This window comes from Cinclus cinclus, chromosome 8 (assembly GCF_963662255.1).
Source record: "Cinclus cinclus chromosome 8, bCinCin1.1, whole genome shotgun sequence".
Taxonomy (NCBI): Eukaryota; Metazoa; Chordata; class Aves; order Passeriformes; family Cinclidae; genus Cinclus; species Cinclus cinclus.
The window spans coordinates 14,615,222-14,637,233 of NC_085053.1; the positions used below are offsets into that span (position 1 = coordinate 14,615,222).

The following is a 22,012-nucleotide window of genomic DNA, read 5'->3' on the forward strand; positions in this document are numbered from 1 at the left end:
CCTGTGCCTAGTATTTAACGGGAAATCAGGAGGCTAAGTTCCCAATCACTGGTTAAACAGACCCAGATGTGAACAGAGTGCTCAGCTAGGAGAAGAGTGAGGAAGGATAGGAAATGCATGACTAGTGATAAATTTGGTATAAATAGTGACCTTTCACTATGGAAAGTAAAAGCAGTAGATTTTCAGTGTTGTGTAGCCGTGTGAAGAGAAATTTAAAAGGACAATTACATTACTGTAGAATCCTGAGTTTGCTTTTTTTTGTATGTCTTCCTCATTCTTCTTACTCAGGAGCTGGAAATAATCCTGTAGTTGCCCGTTTCCACTTGGAAAAGATCATATTCTCCCTTCCTCTCTCTGCACCATTTCCTTGCCTTTTGAAAAAAGGTGAAAATTAACATTTTGTGTCAAATTAAAAGCAGTGTTTAGTAAACAGTAACTCTTACTGTGCTTTTCACAATGGTAAATTTCTCTGTATACTTTTGTCTCCTGGCATGATTCAACCCTCTCAAAATACTGATTTTCTAAAGTCTGTCTAAATGGGTTACTCCCAGAAATATTAGGGGGACCTCAGGCTGCATATGGTGGTGATTCTTAATGTCCTTGGCAAAAGAGTTGAAAGATTTTGTCAGCAGTAGGAATGGCAGAAAATGACAAGGTAGTAAATACATGCTTGAAAATGATGCATGTAAAAGGAGTTTAAGAGTATAATAACCTCAGTAAGGCATCTTTAAATATCTAAGGGGTTGAGGGTTTTTTTTCCCATTCAAAGCTTGCTTCAGGAAGACATTGCAGAAGTGAAGTGCTATTTCTGTCTTTTGAAGCAAGATATAGTACATGAAATGAATATGCAGAGTATGGTAAAAAAATTCTGTATGTGTGATGTCCCAAAATACGGTAATTTTATGATGTTTAGTTATGCTCTGCTTTCACTGTAATCACTTTGGCTTGGGCAGAAATATTTCAAGAATACCAACTTGCCAGTAAATTCACAGGAAACTAGGCAGGTCCTTGTGTCTTAGCTTCTTGTTTCATTGGACTTCAAAGGGCTGTATTTTTTTGGCAGCCGGGTTTGCTAAGAGTGTCACAGAGTTCATACTAGATGCCATGTGATTTAAGACATCTTTCAGAACTCAAGCTTTATTGTGTGCTGTTTGTTTCAGCTTTGTGAGTGGGTTGTCTTTGTGGGTCATTGCTCCAACCAGAACTTGTGTTAGGAGTATGGATAGGCCAGATCTGGATGATGCTGCCTCTTGTATCTCCTGCTGATTTTTCTCATAGTTGCCTCTGTCTGATCTTAAGCATTCCTCCTTCTCCTGGTCACTCTATGAGCCCAGACCCGTCACTTTCAGAACCAAGACAGCTGGTAGTCAGGAAGATGTGGACTTCAAGGTAATCCAGCCTGCAAGAGTTAGGAAACAAAGACTATTCATGCATTTAGTGGTTGAGATGTATTCCCAAATCAATCTTGAGGAGGCTGAAGGACCTGGAACAGGCACCTGTGATAGTCTTTTCTGTATAGCCATGGCTCCTTCCTTTCTTTGCTTGCTTCAGTAAACAGGGGGCTTAGCCAGTGGAAGTTTACAGAAGCAGGCAGTGGATTTTGGCAGACTACTGGTGTTAGTGACGTGGAGATAATAAATCACAACAGGTTGTGTTACTGAGTCACTGATTCCAGTGGAAACTATAGCTGCAGTTGAATAGATAGGCTTTAATTCTCCCTTCACTTCTTCCACTAATTTGCCTCTGGCTTGAAACAGAATCCCTGTAAAAGCTTCTGCTACCTCATTTTGCTCATATCAAGCAAGTGTTATGTTGACATCTATTAAGATGCTGTTAAATTAATGTGAGATGAGTGGATAGTTACCTGTGTGCAATTAATAAACTCCTGCTGAACCTTCAACTTTGGGGACAGATTTCCCCTTTCTTATTTGTTTCTGTATCATTCTATTAACTGTTCCTTAGGGATTTTGAAAGTTCCACTTGATTTGACACAGATTCAGCTTTAGTAGAAAATACGAAATATTTTTGGGATCTTTTGTTTAGATCTATAAAGATGTGCAGGAATATGCTCTCTAATCTCATAAGGCTCTGCTTTCATTCTGAGAAACCATTGAACAGCCTTAATTATATAAGGATCTTTGGTAGCTGCCAAACTGAGTATCTCCTAGGAAGTTGAATTAAAACCTAAAATGTAATTAAGATAATGCTTCTTATGGGTATGTTTTCGAAAATGTGAGAAATGGAAGTGGAATTTTGTAATGACTGCATGTAGTCTTGAGAACACTAAAATGAAAAATCTTGTCATTGCCTGAAAACATCACACCTCTGTAGCTGTAAGAACTATGAAAATTTGATAGGTGATTCACAAATGTAGCATGTAATTTCAAAAGCAGCATATTTATTTTTCACTTGTTGAAGAGAGTTGTTCTCTTGATGATTAAAGTATGTTGTATGCGGGTTTATGAACAACAAAAGACAGATTTTTGAGTTTTGGAATACCTGGTATTTCTCCATCCATGGCTTTATTTTTCCTCTGTAAAGGAATGAAATCACATCAAAGTACAATACCAAAAAATGACAGCTGACCCTGATCCCCTTGTAGGCTTCTCTGATAGTTGGCTCAAGTATTAATTTTATTCTGAGCAGATATATTCCTCTCCTTCATGTTCCACCACAGTTCTGATACTGTACAGCTCAGATAAAAATATGAAGGATGCTGCTTCTTTTCCTCCTACTATATTTGCCTCAGTCGTGGCTTTAGGGGTGGATTAGGTGGTCACTTGTGCTGGCAGGCCCTCAGTGGGTAGTGGTGTAGCTGTTGTTATGAGGGGAGGGATTGGTTCATGCTGTGTGGCTGTGGATACTTAACTTCATATTCTGAGTCATGTCCTAGAGGTGCCTACCTCTCTCTCAAGGCTCAATTATCAGCTTGCTTCCTATTTGGGAGTTCTGAATTATAGCTGTGTTCAATACTTAAAATGTTATGAAGCAAAGTAAATATCCCCCTGGATCAGATCAAAGGAAAAAAGGCAATAAACGTTTAAAAGGAGAGAAGGAAATAGGTAAAATAAGAAACAGAATATGCTATTTTGTGTGTGCAGTATTCATGCTTACCACTGTATATGTTTGAGATGACTCAGGTTTGGTTCTGGGAGTTGCTCCCTCTGGGGGTAGTGATATGACATTTGGCACTTCTGCGGGTAACTGATGTCCTGAACTACCATGGCAGCCTTGCAAGGGCAGTTTTGTTCAGACTGGGAACTTTTCTTAAGGGATGTATGAAGGCTATTTCTGATTTTTTCCCCCAGCATGAGGGGTGTATGTTTCCTTACCTTGGTATGGTGCAGAGAAGATTTCAGGCCCTATTTTCCCCAATGACCAGCAAGGTAGTAGTGTGTGCAACCAAAATAGGTTCTCAAATATGTTTTGTTCTTTGATGGAATACTCAGGTTTTGGTAACAAATTTTCAATATACTATGCTTGATCCTCATTTCCTCTGAGGAAAGGTCTTTTGAACTATGGTGCTTGCTGTGGTTAGTGGCCATGGCCAGTAACTTTTGCAGATGGATTTGTCATGTCCAGCTTCTTCATTTAGCCTCAGAAAAGTGACAGGACATGTAGGTTTACTTAGCAGCAGAGGATGTTTCCAGTGCAGTTCCTTTTCATGTCCTCACAACAACTGGCAGAAATAGAGCTGGGGCACTTTTTTCACTCTGCAACCTCAGAAAATAACCACTAAAGGAGATGAAGGGAGAGGATTAAAGTGTCTGTAGCAGCAGTCTCTTAATCACTCAGTCAGTGCATTATTAGTCCTCAGATAAAAATTGGTTAATTCCCAAATATTTAAAACATTATCTGACTTTAATACTTTGCATTATCCTAAGCATGTTAGATTTCCTTTTGATTTGTTCTGAAGAGTAAGTAGTTAATGTTCAAGGCAGGTGTTGAAACAGTGATGGTTGCCTTCTTTGGAAGGGTCTGTTGAATTCTTTCCAGAACAAATAACGTGCTTGGCTCACTTAACCTTGCCTTAGGTCTGTGTAGTAAAAATCCCAACATTGGCAAGCACAACAGAACTGCAGTCCTTTCGAAAACCCGGGTAGTGGACCCAGCATTTCAAATAGACTTGAGTATGTGATTGAAAAAAATAAATATGATAAGCTTCATGTTTATTTAAATATGTTTACTGTATGATCACTTAGTGAGGATGCATGTGCCAGACTTTTTAGTTGCTTTCTGTCTGTCGATTCCTCTCTTGTAGCACTTGGTAATTTTGATAGGATCTGTCCCTCAGGAGCACATTTGTCATGCTGCAGGATGATGAAAAGGATTTTCAAGTTTTAATTAGTCATAAATAAAAAACCAAGTGTATTCTGAGGAAGACAGCTGTTGTGTTAGCATACACTTAACTATCTCAAATGAAAAATACAGTAAAAATGTATTATTGCAAGGTAATCCATTTCTTTCATTGTTATTTAGAAGGAATAGTATTTTCTCTCATGTTGTCCTCAAATGTTTAAAAGGATACACTGATGCTGCTTTACTGATGCTGACCATTAAAAAAAAACCATGGAAACAATGTGTAAATGAAAACCAACCACTGTACTCCTGGAATGAGGATGGAATGCCAACATCTATTCAATATTTCTGCAAATTAATGACTGATTAAGTCCTTAAGTCCTGTGGGTTTCATGCGTGGGGGATTTTTCTAGTGAGGCCAAAGCCTTTTGAGAATGTCCCACGTGTCTCTGATACTAAAGTACGCAGTCCTGCATGACCTGACATGTGCTGTGTCAGTGTCATCCTCTGAGACTGTACACTTGGCATTTACACAGAATTTGATGTGTTGGGAGCATCATCGAGATGCTCCATGAAATCAGTCTGTGCTATAGATGCTTCTAGGTGGTGAAAATGCAAAGTGAATGCTATTTGCTAAGTAAGTTTTAGAGACAAGTGCTTGCTCTCCTTTCCTAGAACTGGATTAACTCTAACACCAGACTTTGCTTCCTTATTTGAGAACTATGAGAGTATTGAGAGTATGTGGTGTGGTCTGTGTTACATTGAATAATAAAGACTTTGTTTTCATACAAAGGAAGCATTTTATGGTAGTCATTTGAAAACAAATAAGAAAGATTATTCAGAATTGAAACAGACATTAGTTTAAACTTTGAAAACTATTCTAGCAGAAGGAATTTTAAGGTGTTTTTTTGTGACAGGTCTGGTCAAATTGAACTCTGAATTACCTGTGCCTTCTTTTAGAGAAGAATATGTGATATATGCATAATAAATGCTAGCATTATAGCTGGAGGCGCAGGGAAAAATTTGCAATTTCTTTTAATGCGCTGAAAGATGTCATTTATGTATCTACTTTGACAAATATTTGGAAGTGCCAAACAATTTGATATGTATCACTCTGAAATAGTGCTGGCAACGGTAGCTTCAGGGAAGTTAATAGTTTGTTGCAGTTAGTTAATTTTGATAATTGGAACCTGGCTTCATGTAATTTCTGTAAAATAATCAGGTTGAGAGATAATTATTGGTAAATAATGCTCTGCACAGAAATTGTTATGATGTATTTTTATGATTGGCTTTTCCCTCTTTGAGTTATCAGTAGTTTTGGCTTCTCAGGTAAAAAAAAAAAATAGGTATTGTTTCACCAAAGAAGTAGAAAGTTATGAAAAGGTAAGGGGGAGGAGAACAACAGGGTGACTCAGACTTATTCCTGGGATGCTCAGAGGACAGCAGAAGAAGATGGAATGGTGGTGCTTTGATGAAACCTTGTCTACTGCAGTGGTCTGTGAGCAGGGGCTGTGTTTTGTATCTGAGCAAACTACAGGGAGTATGTCCAAAAAGGTCTTCACCTATGTTTTCACAGCTGAAAGCTTGTTCATCTTGTTGTGCTTTCACTCAAGGACATAGTGTTCTTGGCTTGGTATTTAGATCTTAGTGGAAGTGTTCACTGAAGGACCAGCCTGGTCCTGAAGTGTATGGATGGGTTGGGCAAATGAGGGAATGCTGATCTTCCACCACTTCCTGCAGAGACCTCTCAAGAGCTGACAGATGTCCTGGAAGTGTTGGCTCCATCCATCTGCAGGGACAGGCGAGTCAAGGCTGCTGTTGGGATGATCTTACATTGTAGTAAATCTGGAATGACTTGTTTAGCTCTTAAGAATAACACAGGTTGAACCAGGTTACAATCTGAAAGAGAGTCTGACCTTCTTCCAGCTTCCACTTTTGAATGATGCTACTGCCAATGCAGTGAAGTTGTATTTGGGCATCTTTGGCTTTCCTGCAGGACTTGTTACACTTCTATGTTTTTCCATTTTCACTATTTTAAATAACATTTTAGTCTTTCCATTCAAGACCTCAGTTAATGTAACCTAGTTGTAAGAATTTTTCAAAATATATCTGTAACTCATCTGGTATATCTGTCAAACTAAAGAATTTCCTCACTTCCTGTCAATAAAGCAGCAGTAAATACTGTCCTGTCAATAAAGCAGCAGTAAATACTGTCCTTTTCTCTTAGCTTTTCTCTTTCCTTACATTCTGTTTCTGGGCTGGCCTTGATATGTCACTGAGCTTGTGATCACGTTTTTCTGATTTGGGATTTACTTTGGTAGTTCCAGCTTTATTTAGCTTCACATTCTTATCTGCCTTCATTTCTTCAGACCATCCTCTTTTAATTCTCTCTCCCCCTTTGCCCCTAAAGTTTATCTCCCCTTGCAGCACTGTGATTCCACTTCTACAGCAGTACAATTTTGGAGAGTGGCTCGGAGCCCTCTGTTATTCAGCTGCCCTGTGCACCCCACCTGGGCTGATGGGTACTTCATTTTTTTAAAATCTCTGAAAAAGGAATCATTATGCGAATGTTAAAACATGTGCCATTTGGGTATTTTTGGAAATAAGCCATAATCACCTTCAGTCACTGCATTTGGGTGTGACAGATTTCATTGCTTGAACATGCTACGTGTCTCTGTGGATAAACATACCACATTACAATATGCTTTTATTCCCACCAGGTGTCTTTAGGTTCCATTGTTCAGTTTGAGAAGGGAAACTTCTCCTTGTCAGCAGAAACAGAAGAAAAGTTTTTTCCTGAGAAAAATGAACATCTGCTACAGTGGGCCCAGAAGGAATATGGAGCAGTAACATCTTTCACTGAACTTAAAGTATCAAGAAACATCTATATTAAAGTAGGAGAAGGTAAACCAAAACAAAACCAACTGAATTCATAGACACTTTCAGATACTGAGAATAAGCGTTGCTTGTATTTCACTTATTTTAATTTTTAAACCTACCTCTAGTTTTCCAAGAGATACGATATGGAAGTGGAAGGCAGAGAAATAAGAGCAAGCCTAAAGACCACACCTTGGATTTAGGCAACTTTTAATGGATTCTGGTGTCATAACTTTATGCTCATAAATGTGGATGCAATTGCTCAGAATCTTACAAGAGTCAAACTTTGCCTTTTTAAACAGCTACTCATGGTGATTGTTTGGGTGCATTGATCTGAAGAACTGGAGACCTTGAAGTAGGGGGAAATGTCTATAGAACCCTGAATTACATTTATTTTTTTCAGTATTTGCTTGTATAAGGACCCAGGCTTCTTTGGGCAAATTACTGCTTTCCTCACCAGACTAAGTTACCTCAGTCTGTCCTTATGTATTATCATCCCAAGGAGAAATATTTCCTGTCCATGTGAGCCACATGCCAGATTCTTCAGGTGGCCTAGTGCAGGTGGGAGAGGACTCCAGCTCCTTGGGGACTTCACAGGCTCGTGTTGGGGTGAGGTTCAGGCTGCAGCTGGGCAGCGTTGGCACAACATAGCTGTGTGATCTTGTGCAGGAATATCTCTGAAGAAACTCTCAAACAGCTGAACTAGTTGGTTACAGAAAAGAAAGAAAAAAAAAAAAAACCAGCCAAAAACCTTCTGTGGAGAAAACATTCTTTCTTAACCACGTGTATCTGATAATTTGATTTCCTGACATATGAGGCTTGCCCCCCAAAATCAGAACATGCCTGAGTTAGTTTTATCCAAATCCTGACAAATTTGTGGAAGATGCCCGTGTGGTGGGTTTTTTTTTGTTTGTTTTGTTTTTTTTTTTTTTATTTTTTTCTTTTTTTTCTTTTTTTTCTTTTTTTTCTTTTTTTTCTTTTTTTTTTTTTTTTCTTTTTTTTTCTTTTTTTTCTTTTTTTTTCTGGTTAGGTTTTTTTTTCTACTTGGCACCAGTCTTGGATTCTAATGCCAGAAAATAATTCAGAAAAATATTTATTATCTTATTAATGTGCTCTTGAAACATATACAGGGGAGTAGTGGTCTCTGCATTGTGGCGACAAATACTTAATTCGGTAGATTGCAAAAAACAGATAAAATTTTGTTTGTTGATTTGCACGTCTCCAGTCAAACCAGAAGAGTTTTGCATCATCTTTAGAATGCGCTAAAACACGATTTAATTAGGAGTAAGTACACAAAATGGAACTTGGCAAGCAACCAAAACAGACAGTTTCTGAGAAGGCTCCTACAAACTAGCTGTAACCATATTGATTCTGATTTAAATTCTTGGCAGAAGAATGAATGTGAGTGTATGTGAGGGGGGTTATGCATGTGTTCAGGGGTGGGGACAGGGTCAGTTCTTGAACTGCAGCAGTCCTGTGAGGAGTTTTGTGAAAACCATGTTGGATGTGGTCCTGGTCTGCTTCTCTGCAGAGTGAACAATATAATCACTGGATTTCACAAACCACAGCATACGGTTATGCACAATTTAGACTTTTCATGCAAAACTTACACCCCTAATGCAATTTAGTAAGGTACCCTCAGCTGACAGTCTGTGAATCACTGCTGGATTTGCTCATAGTCTATAGGTAGTCATACAAAGCAGTTCATTGCTATGAGACTGATACAGAATTTGATGGCTGTATCCCTATAACTGTCTACATTTCAGCTTCACTCAAGTTAGACAAATCTGAAACTGGAAGATGTAATATTTTAGAAGTCTAGGCTGTAGCTGAATACAGCAAACAGAAAATGCAAGCCAAAGGACAGAGATGTGAAGAAGGCTGATCTTTCATAGAATAAAGCTGCTTCTGATGCCATGGGTCTCTGAAGTCACTTTTTAAACTGCAAATGAAAGGCAGCTGAAAGCACTAGCAAACTGGATCAGGGCCAAGTGCATCTGAATTCTGTTGATTCTAAAGAGTGTCTGATCAAATGCTGCAGGGATGGAGATCATAGCAAGAATTTTAAGGGGCCAGAATGTGTGTGTGGAAGTAGGGGGGACATGAAGTGGGGTTCTTGTTCTTGGTTTGTGTAATGAAGGAGATGGCAGAGTAACTGCTGTGATAATCACTATCAGATTGTAGAAAGCAGGACTACTCGTGGTGAAAGTGATCTTGGTATGTGTTCTTCAGCAGAAGTCAGTTTAATTCCTCATGGTTCAGTAAGACATGACTGAACAAGTCAGGAAGTCCTATCAGTTAGCTAAATGTTACCTAATGCATCCAGTATCACCAGTAAGTCCAGGGCAAATATGCTAGCCTGGAGGGACTCTAATTTCAATGCACTTCTTAGATGTATAAGAAAAAAAATAGCTTTAACAGTAGCTAAACTAGAAAATGCATAGTCTGTTTACAGAAGGTAACACTGTGCTTCTGTCCTAGCAGAAGCTGAAGCACCTGTCCTGACTGTGACATGTGCATTTATAGCCAGTACATACCAGTGCACATACCCTGGGTGCCATTGCTTGGTTTAATGCTTGCATATGATCACAATTGTGTCTGCCTTAGCTGTGCGTCTTGCTGTGGGATGAGCACTGCCTAGAGTTTGCATCCTCCCTCCTGAAACCCCTGTAGGCCCTTCCCTGATACCATTTCTATCCTGCCATTAAATGCCAGCCAAGGTTCTGACCTCTGCTGTGCTAAGGGCTAGCAAACTGTGAAATAAACATGAATAAGCCCTACCATCAGAGTGCCCAAGTAAATTCCAAACACCTTGCTTATGCCCAGCTCAGACTTTGAAAGGCAAGCTCTGCTTGGATGGGATTTTTATTGCTGCTGCCTAGGGTGCCTGTCTTGGAGAGTGACACTTGATTAACAGTGCTCATTTACACAAAAACCTCCTCAGGATGATGTTAAGCTTGGATATTCAGCTGTTAGCCAATAACCTGTGGATGACACCTCATTTGTGCAGAATAGAGCAGACAGTGTCTGTCTTCATCAGTAAAATACAAGTGCTGCACACAGAAACCACAGATCCTGGTGTGCAGTCCAGTCTCCATCCAGGCAGCCTGGCACTGGCTGCAGGAGGAGGTGGCTGCTGGCCACTGCTCACAGCTCTGCTGCTTTCTGGCCAGCGGGCCCTCTCTGCACCCCAGCCTGCTGGCCACAAACACTCTGCTGAGGGTGTTGCCTGCAAACCTCACCTCTGATTCCATATTGGGAGTCTGGGGAGATGAGAGAGCCATATTAGAATCCATAAACTGACTGTTTGTTGGCTGGTTTAGTGGTGTTTTTAATTGATTGCAGACACCTGCAGTCACTTTTCAAAGTAACTCAACAGCCCTGAAGCTAACAAAGAAGAGATGTGCAGTGAGTGAAGAAAGATGAAATGGTTCCCCTTTGCTTTTCTGCTCCAGCCTAATTTTGGTAACTGGTGGGGATGAGAGTAAATACATTCTGGTGTGCATGTCAAGTAGCCTGTGATAGAGTTAAAATTTGCTGCAGAGGAAAAGAGGACTATCAAGTGGAGGCCCAGGCTGGGGAGTATCCGTGCTTCTGGCAGCAAGAGCAGCACTTCTGGAGAGCTCCAGAGACACCTAATGGAAGTGCCAGGCCAAGAAGGGGGTTCTTTGCAATGGCAAATGATAGCACGTGTGGTAACTACCCACAAACTACTCCAGAACTGTTGTTTTTATAGCCTGAATCATGTTGTACAGCAGTTAAGGAGCAAATATCTAGTGTCTGTGTGTGTATATGTGTGTGTGTGTATATATATATATACACACACACACACACACATATATATATATATTTTTTTTTTTTTTTTTTAAATTCAAGCTCAGCATAGACCATTTGGGATAATTTTCCATTCTGTGCTGTTGTGGGAGGAGCTGGCAGAACTGCAGCTGCATTCAAGGCTAATCTGGCAGGGCACATACCAGATGTTAGAGAAGTGCTTTGCTTGGGCAGTATGAATAGTTACAGCCTTATACAGCTTTAGTAGTTTCTGGAGGGGACACAACAGGGTTAATATTCAAAGGCTGCTTTGTATAAGATCAGGAGAAGAAACTCCCCTGATTGTTTCTGCAGAGACCAGGGTCACAGGAGTCTCTGGTCTTCCTGCAGAGTTGGGTAGCACACACAACTGCACTTCAGAGGTGACATTTCAGCTCTCATTTAGACAGTGCATGGCCTCAGCGCAGCTCATAAGAGTTTGCTCAAAGTTTTGTGCTCACAATGCAAGCTAGTTGATTTATTTTCTTTTTGGCTTTTGGTTTTTGTTTTTTGTATTTTGCTACTGACCTTAGTAGGTAGGAAAAGTCTTCCTTATAAAGCAATGGTCAAAGACCCAGCCATTTGGAATTGTATTTTTACAGGACTTCAAGTAGTTGAACATGGTACTTAGTCCTTCTATGTATTATGACAATTTGTATGTCAAGCTATCTCAGAAACGCTAAGTGCTCCTGATTTTCAGTGGAAATGCTGTTTCTTGGGGTACAGTAATGTAGGCTGTGCATGAGAATTTCATATGAAGTGACTATTTTTTATGGTTTGCATTTTAGAGAGACTAGTGGCTCTTCCCCCAGAGGGTGTTTGGGCACTGGAACAGCTCCCCACGGCGATGGTCACAGCACCAGCCTGACAGAGTTCAAGGAGCCTTTGGACAATGCTCTCAGGCACAGGGTGTGTGACTCATGGGGAGTCCTGTGCAGGGCCAGGTGTTGGACTTGATGACCCTTGTGGGTCTCTTCCAGCTCAGCATATTCTGTGATTCTGTAATGCTCATGTTCAACCTTTTGGTTAAAATCAAAAGAGAGATTGAATAGCTAGGCTAGAATTCCAACATTCCAGCATGCATATTGTGATCAGACTTTCTTAATATCAACAACTGATTCCATAGTTTTCATGATGTTTTTAATTTTCCATGTGTAAGAGAAATGCAGTATTTGTTGCTTTCTAGACAATCCTGACTCTGACACAATACATAGGAAATATATTGGGTAAGGAAATGGAAAGTACTTTCTGTAGTATTTTGAAAATTGTGAGTTTATAGTAACAAGAATAAAACCTTTTCCACAGGAAGAAGGAGTTGATTTCAAAAGTTATCTCTGAGTCAGTTGACATAGAAAATATCTCCTGTAAAGATGCAAGGAACAAATTAAATGTATTTTATTCATTTTGGAAAGTTTTCTGATATTTTCCTTCAGAATTGTTTTTAAATTTCTCTTTGCAGGGATTTTTTTTTCATTAAATGTATAAATCCGTAAAGGGTAACTTAGAGTTTTAGAAGTATATATTTTATATTAGAAAGTTATGTATTGGTGCAACAGTAATCTCCCTTTCAATATGATGATTTGTCATATGTGCTTAAAATAGATGGTAGGTAAATATAGTGCACACTGAAGTTGATGTGGTACATGTATACATCTAAGCTGACATCTGTGTTTGAAGGTCCATAAGCTTTCTTTTTTTTCTTCCCCCCTCCAGATCAAGTTTTTCCTCCCTCATGCAACATAAAAAAGAATTTTCTCTCTTTAAATTACCTTGCGGGATACCTACAACCAAAACCAGCAGAGGGGTGCCTTATGTCTCACTTAGTCCAGGAAAGAGAAGTTCATATCATTGAACTAAGCACTCCAAATTCCAATCCTAACAGGTAAAGTATCATCTAAATAGGCAAAATCTGTTTGAAATAATAACTAAAAACTTATCGGATAAAAATCAACTGAAAGTAGCCATTTCATCCTTAAAGAAAAGCTTGGGCTTTAGTACTCTGCCTTAAATAGAAATTGGTTCTTCAGTATGTAAAGATTTTGAGTTATGCTTCATAATCACAGGATTTTTCTGGACAAGACTGCAAAGCACAGTTTTTATGGACTATATACTGCTTCACTTCTTGCTCAGTCAGTCACATTTTTCCAAGGATAATGTGCATAAGGGAATATCTGTAAGGGCAGTATCTGACAGAGAGGTTTTAAGGTTAGACCACTCAGTGAGGAGGTGAGACAGAGGTTGGAAGCAATCTTGATCTGTCACAGATTGGGATGACTGGCAGCAGTCTAGGACAGGGGATCCCAATCAGTGTCCAGAGGCTGCGAGTGATCTGTGATCTATGGTAAGTATTCCACAGTTGCTCTGAAGATTCACAACAGTATTTTCTGTCAATTTTTGGTCAGTTTAAGGGGTAGTTTGATAATTACGAGAATTGTTAAGGGTTGACACTGGTGCGCTGACCGAAAGACTTTTTAACTACTGGTTAGGAAAAGTAACTCTCTGTACACGCTATGAGGATTTTCGGAATTGTCAAAGGTACTGTGGGAGATAAGGCATTTAACATACTCGTCCTTTGTTGGTCTTTCCTAGATCTTAGTGGGAGGTCATGAATGGGGTTTGCTTCAGATAGTCATATCTGGAAAACCTCTTCCCAAGTGCCAAGTATGATTGGCAGAACAGAAATCTGCTATGAAACTTAGATGGTTACAATTTCATTGGAGATAAGGTAGAATTAAAATCCTGTCTGCTTACTACATTCCCTGGATATATGGCATTATCTGAGTCTGTTCCTCGTGCAGCTGTATGTGAGTGCATCCAATCCCTAATGAGAAAATCACACAGGGAGATGGAGGTGGGAGGAGGTGTTTTTATGAAAAGGATAATTCTCATTTCAAGATCTTGAACCCAGAGCCTGATAATTTTCTTGTGTAGTAACCTGGGGAGAGTAAGAAAGTGTTGAGGTGTAGTGGAAGGTGGATTAGGTAATCCCAAATGATGATGCAGCCCCATCCTGAACAGAGCTGATGCTAAGCATCATTCCAAGTCCCTTGTAGTGCTACACAATGACAGCCCTGGTTCCAAGCTTTTGGCTTTGGATTATAGTAACATAGGAATTTGTTTATGAGATTATAACACTGCAAAAGGCTTAAATATTTTGCTATTAAAAGTAAAACAAAAAAAATTTAAAAATTAACAAAAGGTACTAAGCTACTTTGTTCTTAGTTTTGCATGTTATCCACAGCTATCCTTGCAAAGTTTAAATCCCCAAAGAAGCATACAGAAGCCGAGCTGGGCATGTGTAAAAATGCCAGAGATGGATCAAAGGTCCCAAGATACACTAAGACTCAGCATAGAATATTAGTTGGAATTTATTACTTGGGGATGAGGAGGTTCTTGTAATGTATGGCCCCATAAGATGGTCTGGAAGTACAGGTTTTTCTGTTGAATTGGTATTTTGTATGATGAGATGTTATTGATGGGTAAGAACGCATTTGCTCTACTTATTTTACTGTGATCTTGAAAATGTGGATAGTTTTCATCTATTTTTGCAGCAAGCAGTAGGCTGGACATGCGGGGTTTTTTCTTTTTAAAGTAAGTGTATATCCAGAAGTAGTGGAAACTGAATACACTGCTTAATTCCTCAAAGCACGCAAGATGTTAAGCAAAGTCATTCCACAATTTAACTGTTTAGGCAGAGACACCCCCCAATATAGTACTTGTGGTTTGGGTTGGGTTTTTTATGCATCTGTGTTAACCTGCTTGTCTTTACTTTTTTAAGGTATTAAGTTTTAATACAGGTATAGCCAGAGGAAACCAGAACAGTTATATTTAGGCACTGTCAGTGAAATAAGAAAATTATGTTTACTTTAGAAAGCAACCTGCTAGTCATATAATTTACCTGCACTAAATAACAGGTGAATGGAGTAGCACATTTCTTGTAAATAAGAGACAGAATTTTTTTTGTTCTTATTGTTATGCAAAATCACTTAAGTATATGTGGAATAACAATCTGTTTTGCACATGCTGTGTTGCCTGGGATAATATCCAGCATTTTAATCAGCTGGCCAGACAGTGGAAACATGATGGATTGGAAGAAGGTTGATAGCTGAAAATTTCTGGCATTGTGTTCTAACTTTCTATTTTCCACATCCAGTGCTCTCCAGGTGGATATAATTGTTGACATTAAACCGTCTCAACCGGGCGCCAGACTTGTCAGAGATGTCGTACTTATCCTCAAGTGTAGAAAGTCTGTCAATTGGGTTATCAAGTCTCATGATGTCCAGGGAAAGCTGGAAGTGATTGTAAGTTAAGGCACCTTTTGTTTTTTGGTTGTTTTTTTTTTTTTGAGAGCTATCCTAATGCAACAGTACAGAATCCATTTAAATGTGATGTATTGCTAGACCATGTTGATTTCTGAATGTTTTCTCTTAGCTGTTTCTTTTTAATAATTGTGGCATTTTAAGGAGTAAATGCATAAACTTTTTATTCTCATTAACTTTTAATATATGGTCTGTAAAACTGACCTCCACATTGCAGAGGCCAGGTGGTTTGAGCAAGAATTTAGCTTGTGTCTTTTTGACATCTGTTGAAGCACCCTAAACACAGAGCTAGATGTTCATATCTCTTTTCTGTTACTTTGGTGAATGGATCAACAGGTTCGTGTCAGAAGCTGGAACAATGCCTTTAAGTGCAGAATAGATAATACTAGGTATGCAGCACACACCCACATCCCTTTAGAAGTGGAAATTCTTCTACTTCTGCTTGTGATGGTAGTGGTATCTATCCCTCTTCCCTGCCAGCTCTTCTGTCTCCAATAAGTGTTTGGTCAAATTGACCTCATATCTCCTCAGACAGCAAAAAAAAAAAAAATTCTTTTTTAAGTTAAAACCAGGCTCTCTAAAGTTAAACTTTTAAAATTACTGGAGATGCTGATTCATATTGATTTTTTGTACAGGCTTTGTGGCTTAACACCGTTTCTACTAAGAAAATGTGTGTTCCATTGCTCTGAAATAAATAAAATTGAACTGATCTTGCAGCCTATAAATTTGTGGCCTATTTCTGTCTTAAGTGATCAGTTAAGAGCACATTGTACAGCTGAGCTGAATGTTTGCACAGGACCACCCAGTAGCCTCACGATTATCAGTTTTTCAGCAATTCAGTGATATTTTCAAACTCCAGTTCTTGGTATGTATAGGAATTTTACTTTGCTTAGTTGCTTTCTGCTTGTAATCTGTGCAGAGGAAATTCTGGCAGAATGCAAAGGCTAATTGATCTGAATCTCCTAAGAAAATAGATTGGTAAGTAGGATTTCATAGTAGCTTTTGAGAGTGAAGAGAAATAAAAGAAACCTAATTTGGGTGTTGCTCAGAGAACTGAATGGAAAAATTATCTGGGGTGGATGATGAAGTTCACTCTTGATCACAGGCAGGAAAGGATGTTTTGGTCATTCTGTAGGTCTGAAATAGTCAGTCCTTAAAGAGAAAGGTCAAGTTTGGTCGCTGAGGATTGCCACTCTTGTAAGCAGAAGGATGAAGAATAAGGCTTGACTTCAAATTTTCGTTCTGGGTTATTACATAAAATTTACCACTGTATATTTGGGCATATATGGGTCTACTTTCACAGGATAGAGAATTGTGCTTTAGTTCACACCATGCTAGGAGCATATTTCATGTCCATGAAGCTATCACTTTATGGATGATCACTTTTCACAAGATGATTTCTGCAGGTTTTGAAAATCTCTAAAATGCTGCACCTGAATATAGAAAAGCAAGTCCGTTTTAAAAGCTTTATTTCTAAAGTTCTTCTTTATTAATTATTGAGAAGATAAGTACAAAGTGTAACTAAGAATAGTTTCTGTAATGAGTGGCAGAAGGTAACATTTTATTTAGATTAAAAAAAGAGAAAGTAATACATTAAATATATACAGAAATGTCAGTGTTTAAAGGACTTTGTATTTATGTTAGGATTTGTGAGTAGCTATTTATTTTACTACTTCATTTATATAGATGCTTCACTTTCTAAATGTATGTTCATTTTCTTTTATTTAGAGGTGGTAAGAGAGGAAACTATAACTCCCCCATGTCATTAAAAAGCTTGCATATCCAGCATTTAGGATCTCTTCATATCTTTATTAAGCTGAATGCCTTTCCAAGCCCAAATTTAGACAATGCATAAAAACATTACTAAGCAATTAGGTAATGTTTCACAATGTTCTTTTTATTAGTTGAAGCAGTTCCATGCACTTCAATTTTCCTAACTTCTTGCCCTCACTATGAATTAGAATTGTCTTGAGGGGATTGGCAAGCTGAGAGGGAAAGGTTAGTGCTAAGCAGCCTCAAACCCAGGACTGTAAGTTACTGAAGTCTAAGTTCACAGACAAAAAATGAAAGATGTTTTAGGTCATATAGCTCATCTCCCAGCTTGCTGTGTTTTTTTAAACTCTGCAAGAGGATGGACACAAACCCAAGTGAAATGGGAGTTTGTGAGGTAAATTAATTGCACATGATGTACGTGCAGTGCTTTGCTCCCAGGCTGTGTTTAACTCCTGTGTTGAGTCCTTCCGTGCAGTGCTTGTGTGCTTGTGCACTGCTGTTCACATTGCTTCCTTTGCAAAGCTGGGGACTGTGCCGTGAAGTTCCAGAAAGAAAATGAGTTTGTTGAGGGGCAAGGAGTGAGAGAGGTGTAATGCACAAAACAAACCTTTGAGGGTTTCAGAAGCTTGGAGGGACAATTGTTTACCTGAGGACCACCTTCTGAAATGGTGTTTATTCTGAGTAGGTTGGTGGGGGCTCAGATTGCCTGGTTTCAGTCACGGTGTGTGAAAGTGTTGGCAGGGCAGGCAAGTGAAGGAAGGTCTGTCCCTGCAAGTCTTTGTTCTTGCTTTAGCTTCAGTGAGGCAATGCAAGACTGAACATTTACAGGCCTTGTGTGGAGTGCAGGGGTGCAAACAAGCCCTGGAAATGCTCAGGTACCACCTAGGACAGTAAAGTTCTGAGATAATATTTGTTCAGCTGTCCCCTCATGACAGAAAAGTAAAGAGATGCAGCAAAGTTGGGGTAGCTTAAACACTCCTACTATTCAAAGCTGCATGGTAATATGAAAAGATGAGATCAGTCGTGTCCAGATTTGCATGTGTTGAACATCAAAGATTAGCTGATCCCAAAGAGTAATAAGGCACAAAAATTAGGATACCTATTGCTCCATTTTTGTTTCGTATCTTCGGTGGCCTTTGCTGTGCATTGATAACTGTTCTGGTAACAGTATCCTTAGACCAGGCACTCTGTACTTAAAGTTATCTTTAACTTCAGTTGTGAAGCCCCAAGTGTTTAAAGTTTGTAGAACTGGGTCTTCAGGAAGAAATGAGGGAGGGATCTAAAGGTACACTATGCCCATTCCATCAGGTCTCTCTGCGTGCTTTATTCACTTCTTTGGTGAAAAACTCATTCTGGTGTCAGGTAGAGAAGTGCAGCTGAGCTCTCTGACCTGTGTAGCATGTCCATATGAGCACTGTCTTAGAGACATCTCTCTAGTCAATCTTCTGGTGTTCTAGAGTGAAAGAGATTTAAGATATGTTCACACTGAGGAAAAAAACACAGTGGGATGAAAAAAACAAAGTGGGATGAAAGCAAGATTCAGCCTATATGATGGAGAAGGTAGTTGAGCATGGGAATGAAAGTGTTTGTGGAACATTCTATGGTATCAGCTGCATTAGAAAGTGTACTTCAATCACATTGCAGAAATCACTGAAAAGTAGGTCATTGTGCCTTTCCTGCAGCATCTCTGTTCAGCTTGTTCTGTAGCCATTGATGTGATTGTTATAGTGATAATAGTAATATTGTGACTGTAAGAATAAATATATATGCATTTAGCTTTGGTGTGACTGAATACATGTTAAAGATGCCAAGCTGCTGAATGCAAGTTTGCATGATACCGGTGAATGTTTTCAAAATGCTCCTCTAACAGTGAGAGATACTTACATTCCTTTGACTTGCCCGTTTGGGCAAGAAAACTTGAAATTTTATAAAGCATTTACAGTAAAATGAAAAGTAAGTGGCTGTGTGACTCATTTATATAATAATAATTCAGCATGTTCATTCATAGGGTCAGCATGTGCATTTATGGGTTTGCTGTATCAATGTATTTGTGTAAAATTTGTATTGTTAATTAATTTTAAAATCTTTTCATGTGAAGAAAGGATATGTTGTTTCTTGAAGTAGTCTGGCCATACATGAATGTGCATGCTCTCACTTACTCCTCTATTAAGTGTTTTGTTCAATCCTGTTTAGAAACTCAACACTTTGGAGGAGGCACACAGCATTTCTAGGGTGAAGCTCATTGAGACACAGCCTGTCCTTGGTGCCAGCTGACTTACAGCATTAGCTGCTATCAGCTCTACTTCATGAGCATGCTTTTTGCCTTTTTCAGTAATGCTGGTTGGAACAAAGGTTTTCCTTTATCCACCTTAAATCATGCTCTAATCAAAAAAATTAGGGGACATTTGACAATTCATTTGTCATCTTGAGTTCACTTCAGGAGTAATTTCAGTGCAGTTTTGAAGAAAGTGTGACATTATACAAAAGGCTATAAATATGTCTTTTGTCTCGTTTAGGGATTAACAGTTTCTGATTGCCTTGATTTATTGTCCTCCAGGCAGAGGCTGAGAGGAAGCAGGGGTTCTTTTCTATCTGTGCAGCAGTTATGTCCCTGAGGTGGCAGGGTTTGGTTTATTTCCCAGGTGTCAGTTTGCTGCTATCTAGTGTGTGTATATATATATATATATATATATGTATAAAACCAAGGTTCAATCAGTTTCACTATTCCATCATAAATACCCCTTAAGTGGTAAATCACAAACTAAGTTTCTCTTTATTTACAGACATCAAATAGTATTGGTTTTGGAAAAGAAACAGAACGATCCATGACTATGAGTAAATCTGTAGTACCTGACCTTCCCTCATCACATGAGAGTTTGATCAAGTGGGCTTATGAGCATAATTACAGTCCAGTTATTTCCTACACAAAAGCACCTGTTGCTAACAGATTTCATCTGCAACTTGAAGATACAGGTAAGTTTGTGGATGGACTTTCAGCACATAGAAAAAAACGTAGCTTATATTTCTAAAAATGCCATTACTTGAAAGGTCTTGTTCTCAGTTTTGAAGCTTTGGTTTTGGCTGTTGCACTTCTTTTGCTGCTTGTCACCAAGAATGCTGGTAATATCTATGAATGATGGTTACAAATGATAATCTATGGCTTTTTGATTAGACAAGTCCAGGCAAGTTCTGTTATTTCCTGAAATTTGGTGGAATTGAATGTTTATCTAATGCACAAGACTTCATAGCTGGTGGTACCCAGTGTTCACTGAAATGGGTGTCAGCAACTGGATATCTTCTTAGTTAATAAATCTGGCTTTGATTTTTTTTTTTTAGTGTTTTTTTTCCCAAAGTATGAGCATAGTATTTCCTTGAGATGATTAAATAAACACTGAAACTGTTGACAGACATGAGTGGCTTACAAAAAAAGTCTGAGCAAACAGAATAAATGCAACTATTGAAAAGAATTGGGTATTTGGCCAAAGTAATTGCTGATGTAAAGCTATCTGGGTCCATTGAAGCTAGCAGAGTTGCATCTGTTTTTTTCCACTAATTCTGAGTTTCAACCACTAAAACTATTGTTTTACAGTTTTGGTAAAGCTTATGCTCACATTAATTTTATCAATTGCACTGTCATGCTGAGGAGGTTCTGTCCTCAGCAGTCAAGTGTATAAGCCAAGAGATAGTTTTCTCATTTATTCACCATGAAGTTAACTCTTATTTAGCTTAATTCTGGTTTTATAAGTAGTCTCATAACAGTAGAGACCGAATCTCTGATGGGTCAGGTAGTGGAAGAATTTCACCTAATGATTTGCACTTAGGCTCTTTTCAGCAGTACCAAAATAGTATATTTGATGAATGTGATACTTCTTTTACCTCTGTGGATCTTTTACATATAGTAGGTCGACTCATCAAAAGTTTATTTTCAGTTCATGGTGAGAGAGATTTCTAACCAAGTTACCAAGATTAGATGCCTCAGTAACTACTAAACAGTTGTAGGAGTTGTGGCTACTTACCTGAAAAGTACAAAGATGCTGCATTTAATGTCCTTCAGGAGCTCCCTTTATGGATAATACTTTTTTTTGTATGAAAATTATTAGTTCTGGGTACTTTTCAGGAAAAAATATCTAATTAAAAAAATGTGCATTTGTTTTTCTTTTAGAAGAGATGAATGATGAAGAAGACCATTCCCTTCCTCCAGAGCTGACAGAATTGCTGGGTGCTAACCCACTGCCAGCTCCAAAGAATACCGATGGCCTGAGTTTTCCATTTCACATTAACAGAGGAAGACATGACACAGTGGGAGAAAAAATCTTCCCATCCAGCCATTCCGTAGATACATTAATAAATCATGACTTTGGGCATTCCCTCTCAAAACATAAAGAGCCTGAAGAAGTTCAGGGCAGTGCTGATATGGCCCTGTCAATAAAGTGTGATGACAAAGTTATGACAGTAGCTGTAGAAAAAGATTCTCTACAGGTTGGTGTGATATCTTATTCTCAAAACTGGGGAGGCTTTTTTGGGCAGACCATTATATTTGCATTTTGACTGAAAAAATAAACATTCAGAGTCCTACAGCCATCACCACACAACCCTCCCCCCCGCCCCCCCCCCAAAAACAGTTTGGTGAGGAAACTGTGCTATAGATGTTCTTTGCCATACACAGAATCATGTTTTCCCAGCAGTCTGGTGATTTTTAGAGGGATTTCTGATTGAAGGTGTGTACAGTTGGTTCTGTCAAAAAATTACTGTACTCAGCCATCAGTCTGAGTTTTTAATTTCCACAGTAGGAAGAAACTGCTTTTGGTAGCAGTGTGAAACCTAAGTAGATGTAAGAATCTGTCTTTGCCATCTACCAGCTGATAGGTTGCTTGTGTCCATTTGTATTGTGGAAGACAGGCTGGAACAGACAGCATTTCAGCTCATTTCAG

At 38.8% G+C, this 22,012-nt stretch overlaps 1 protein-coding gene across 1 annotated transcript in view; it reads left to right on the plus strand.

The window, feature by feature from the left end:
- The window catches only part of TGFBR3 (transforming growth factor beta receptor 3), a 98,293-nt gene that overhangs the window by 57,253 nt on the left and 19,028 nt on the right, over positions 1–22,012 (plus strand). Inside the window, exons 4-8 of the mRNA XM_062497509.1 lie at positions 7,020–7,203; positions 12,703–12,871; positions 15,143–15,290; positions 19,865–20,054; positions 21,244–21,560. Coding sequence (XP_062353493.1) covers positions 7,020–7,203; positions 12,703–12,871; positions 15,143–15,290; positions 19,865–20,054; positions 21,244–21,560 — 1,008 coding nt within the window. The remainder of the gene's footprint in view (positions 1–7,019; positions 7,204–12,702; positions 12,872–15,142; positions 15,291–19,864; positions 20,055–21,243; positions 21,561–22,012) is intronic.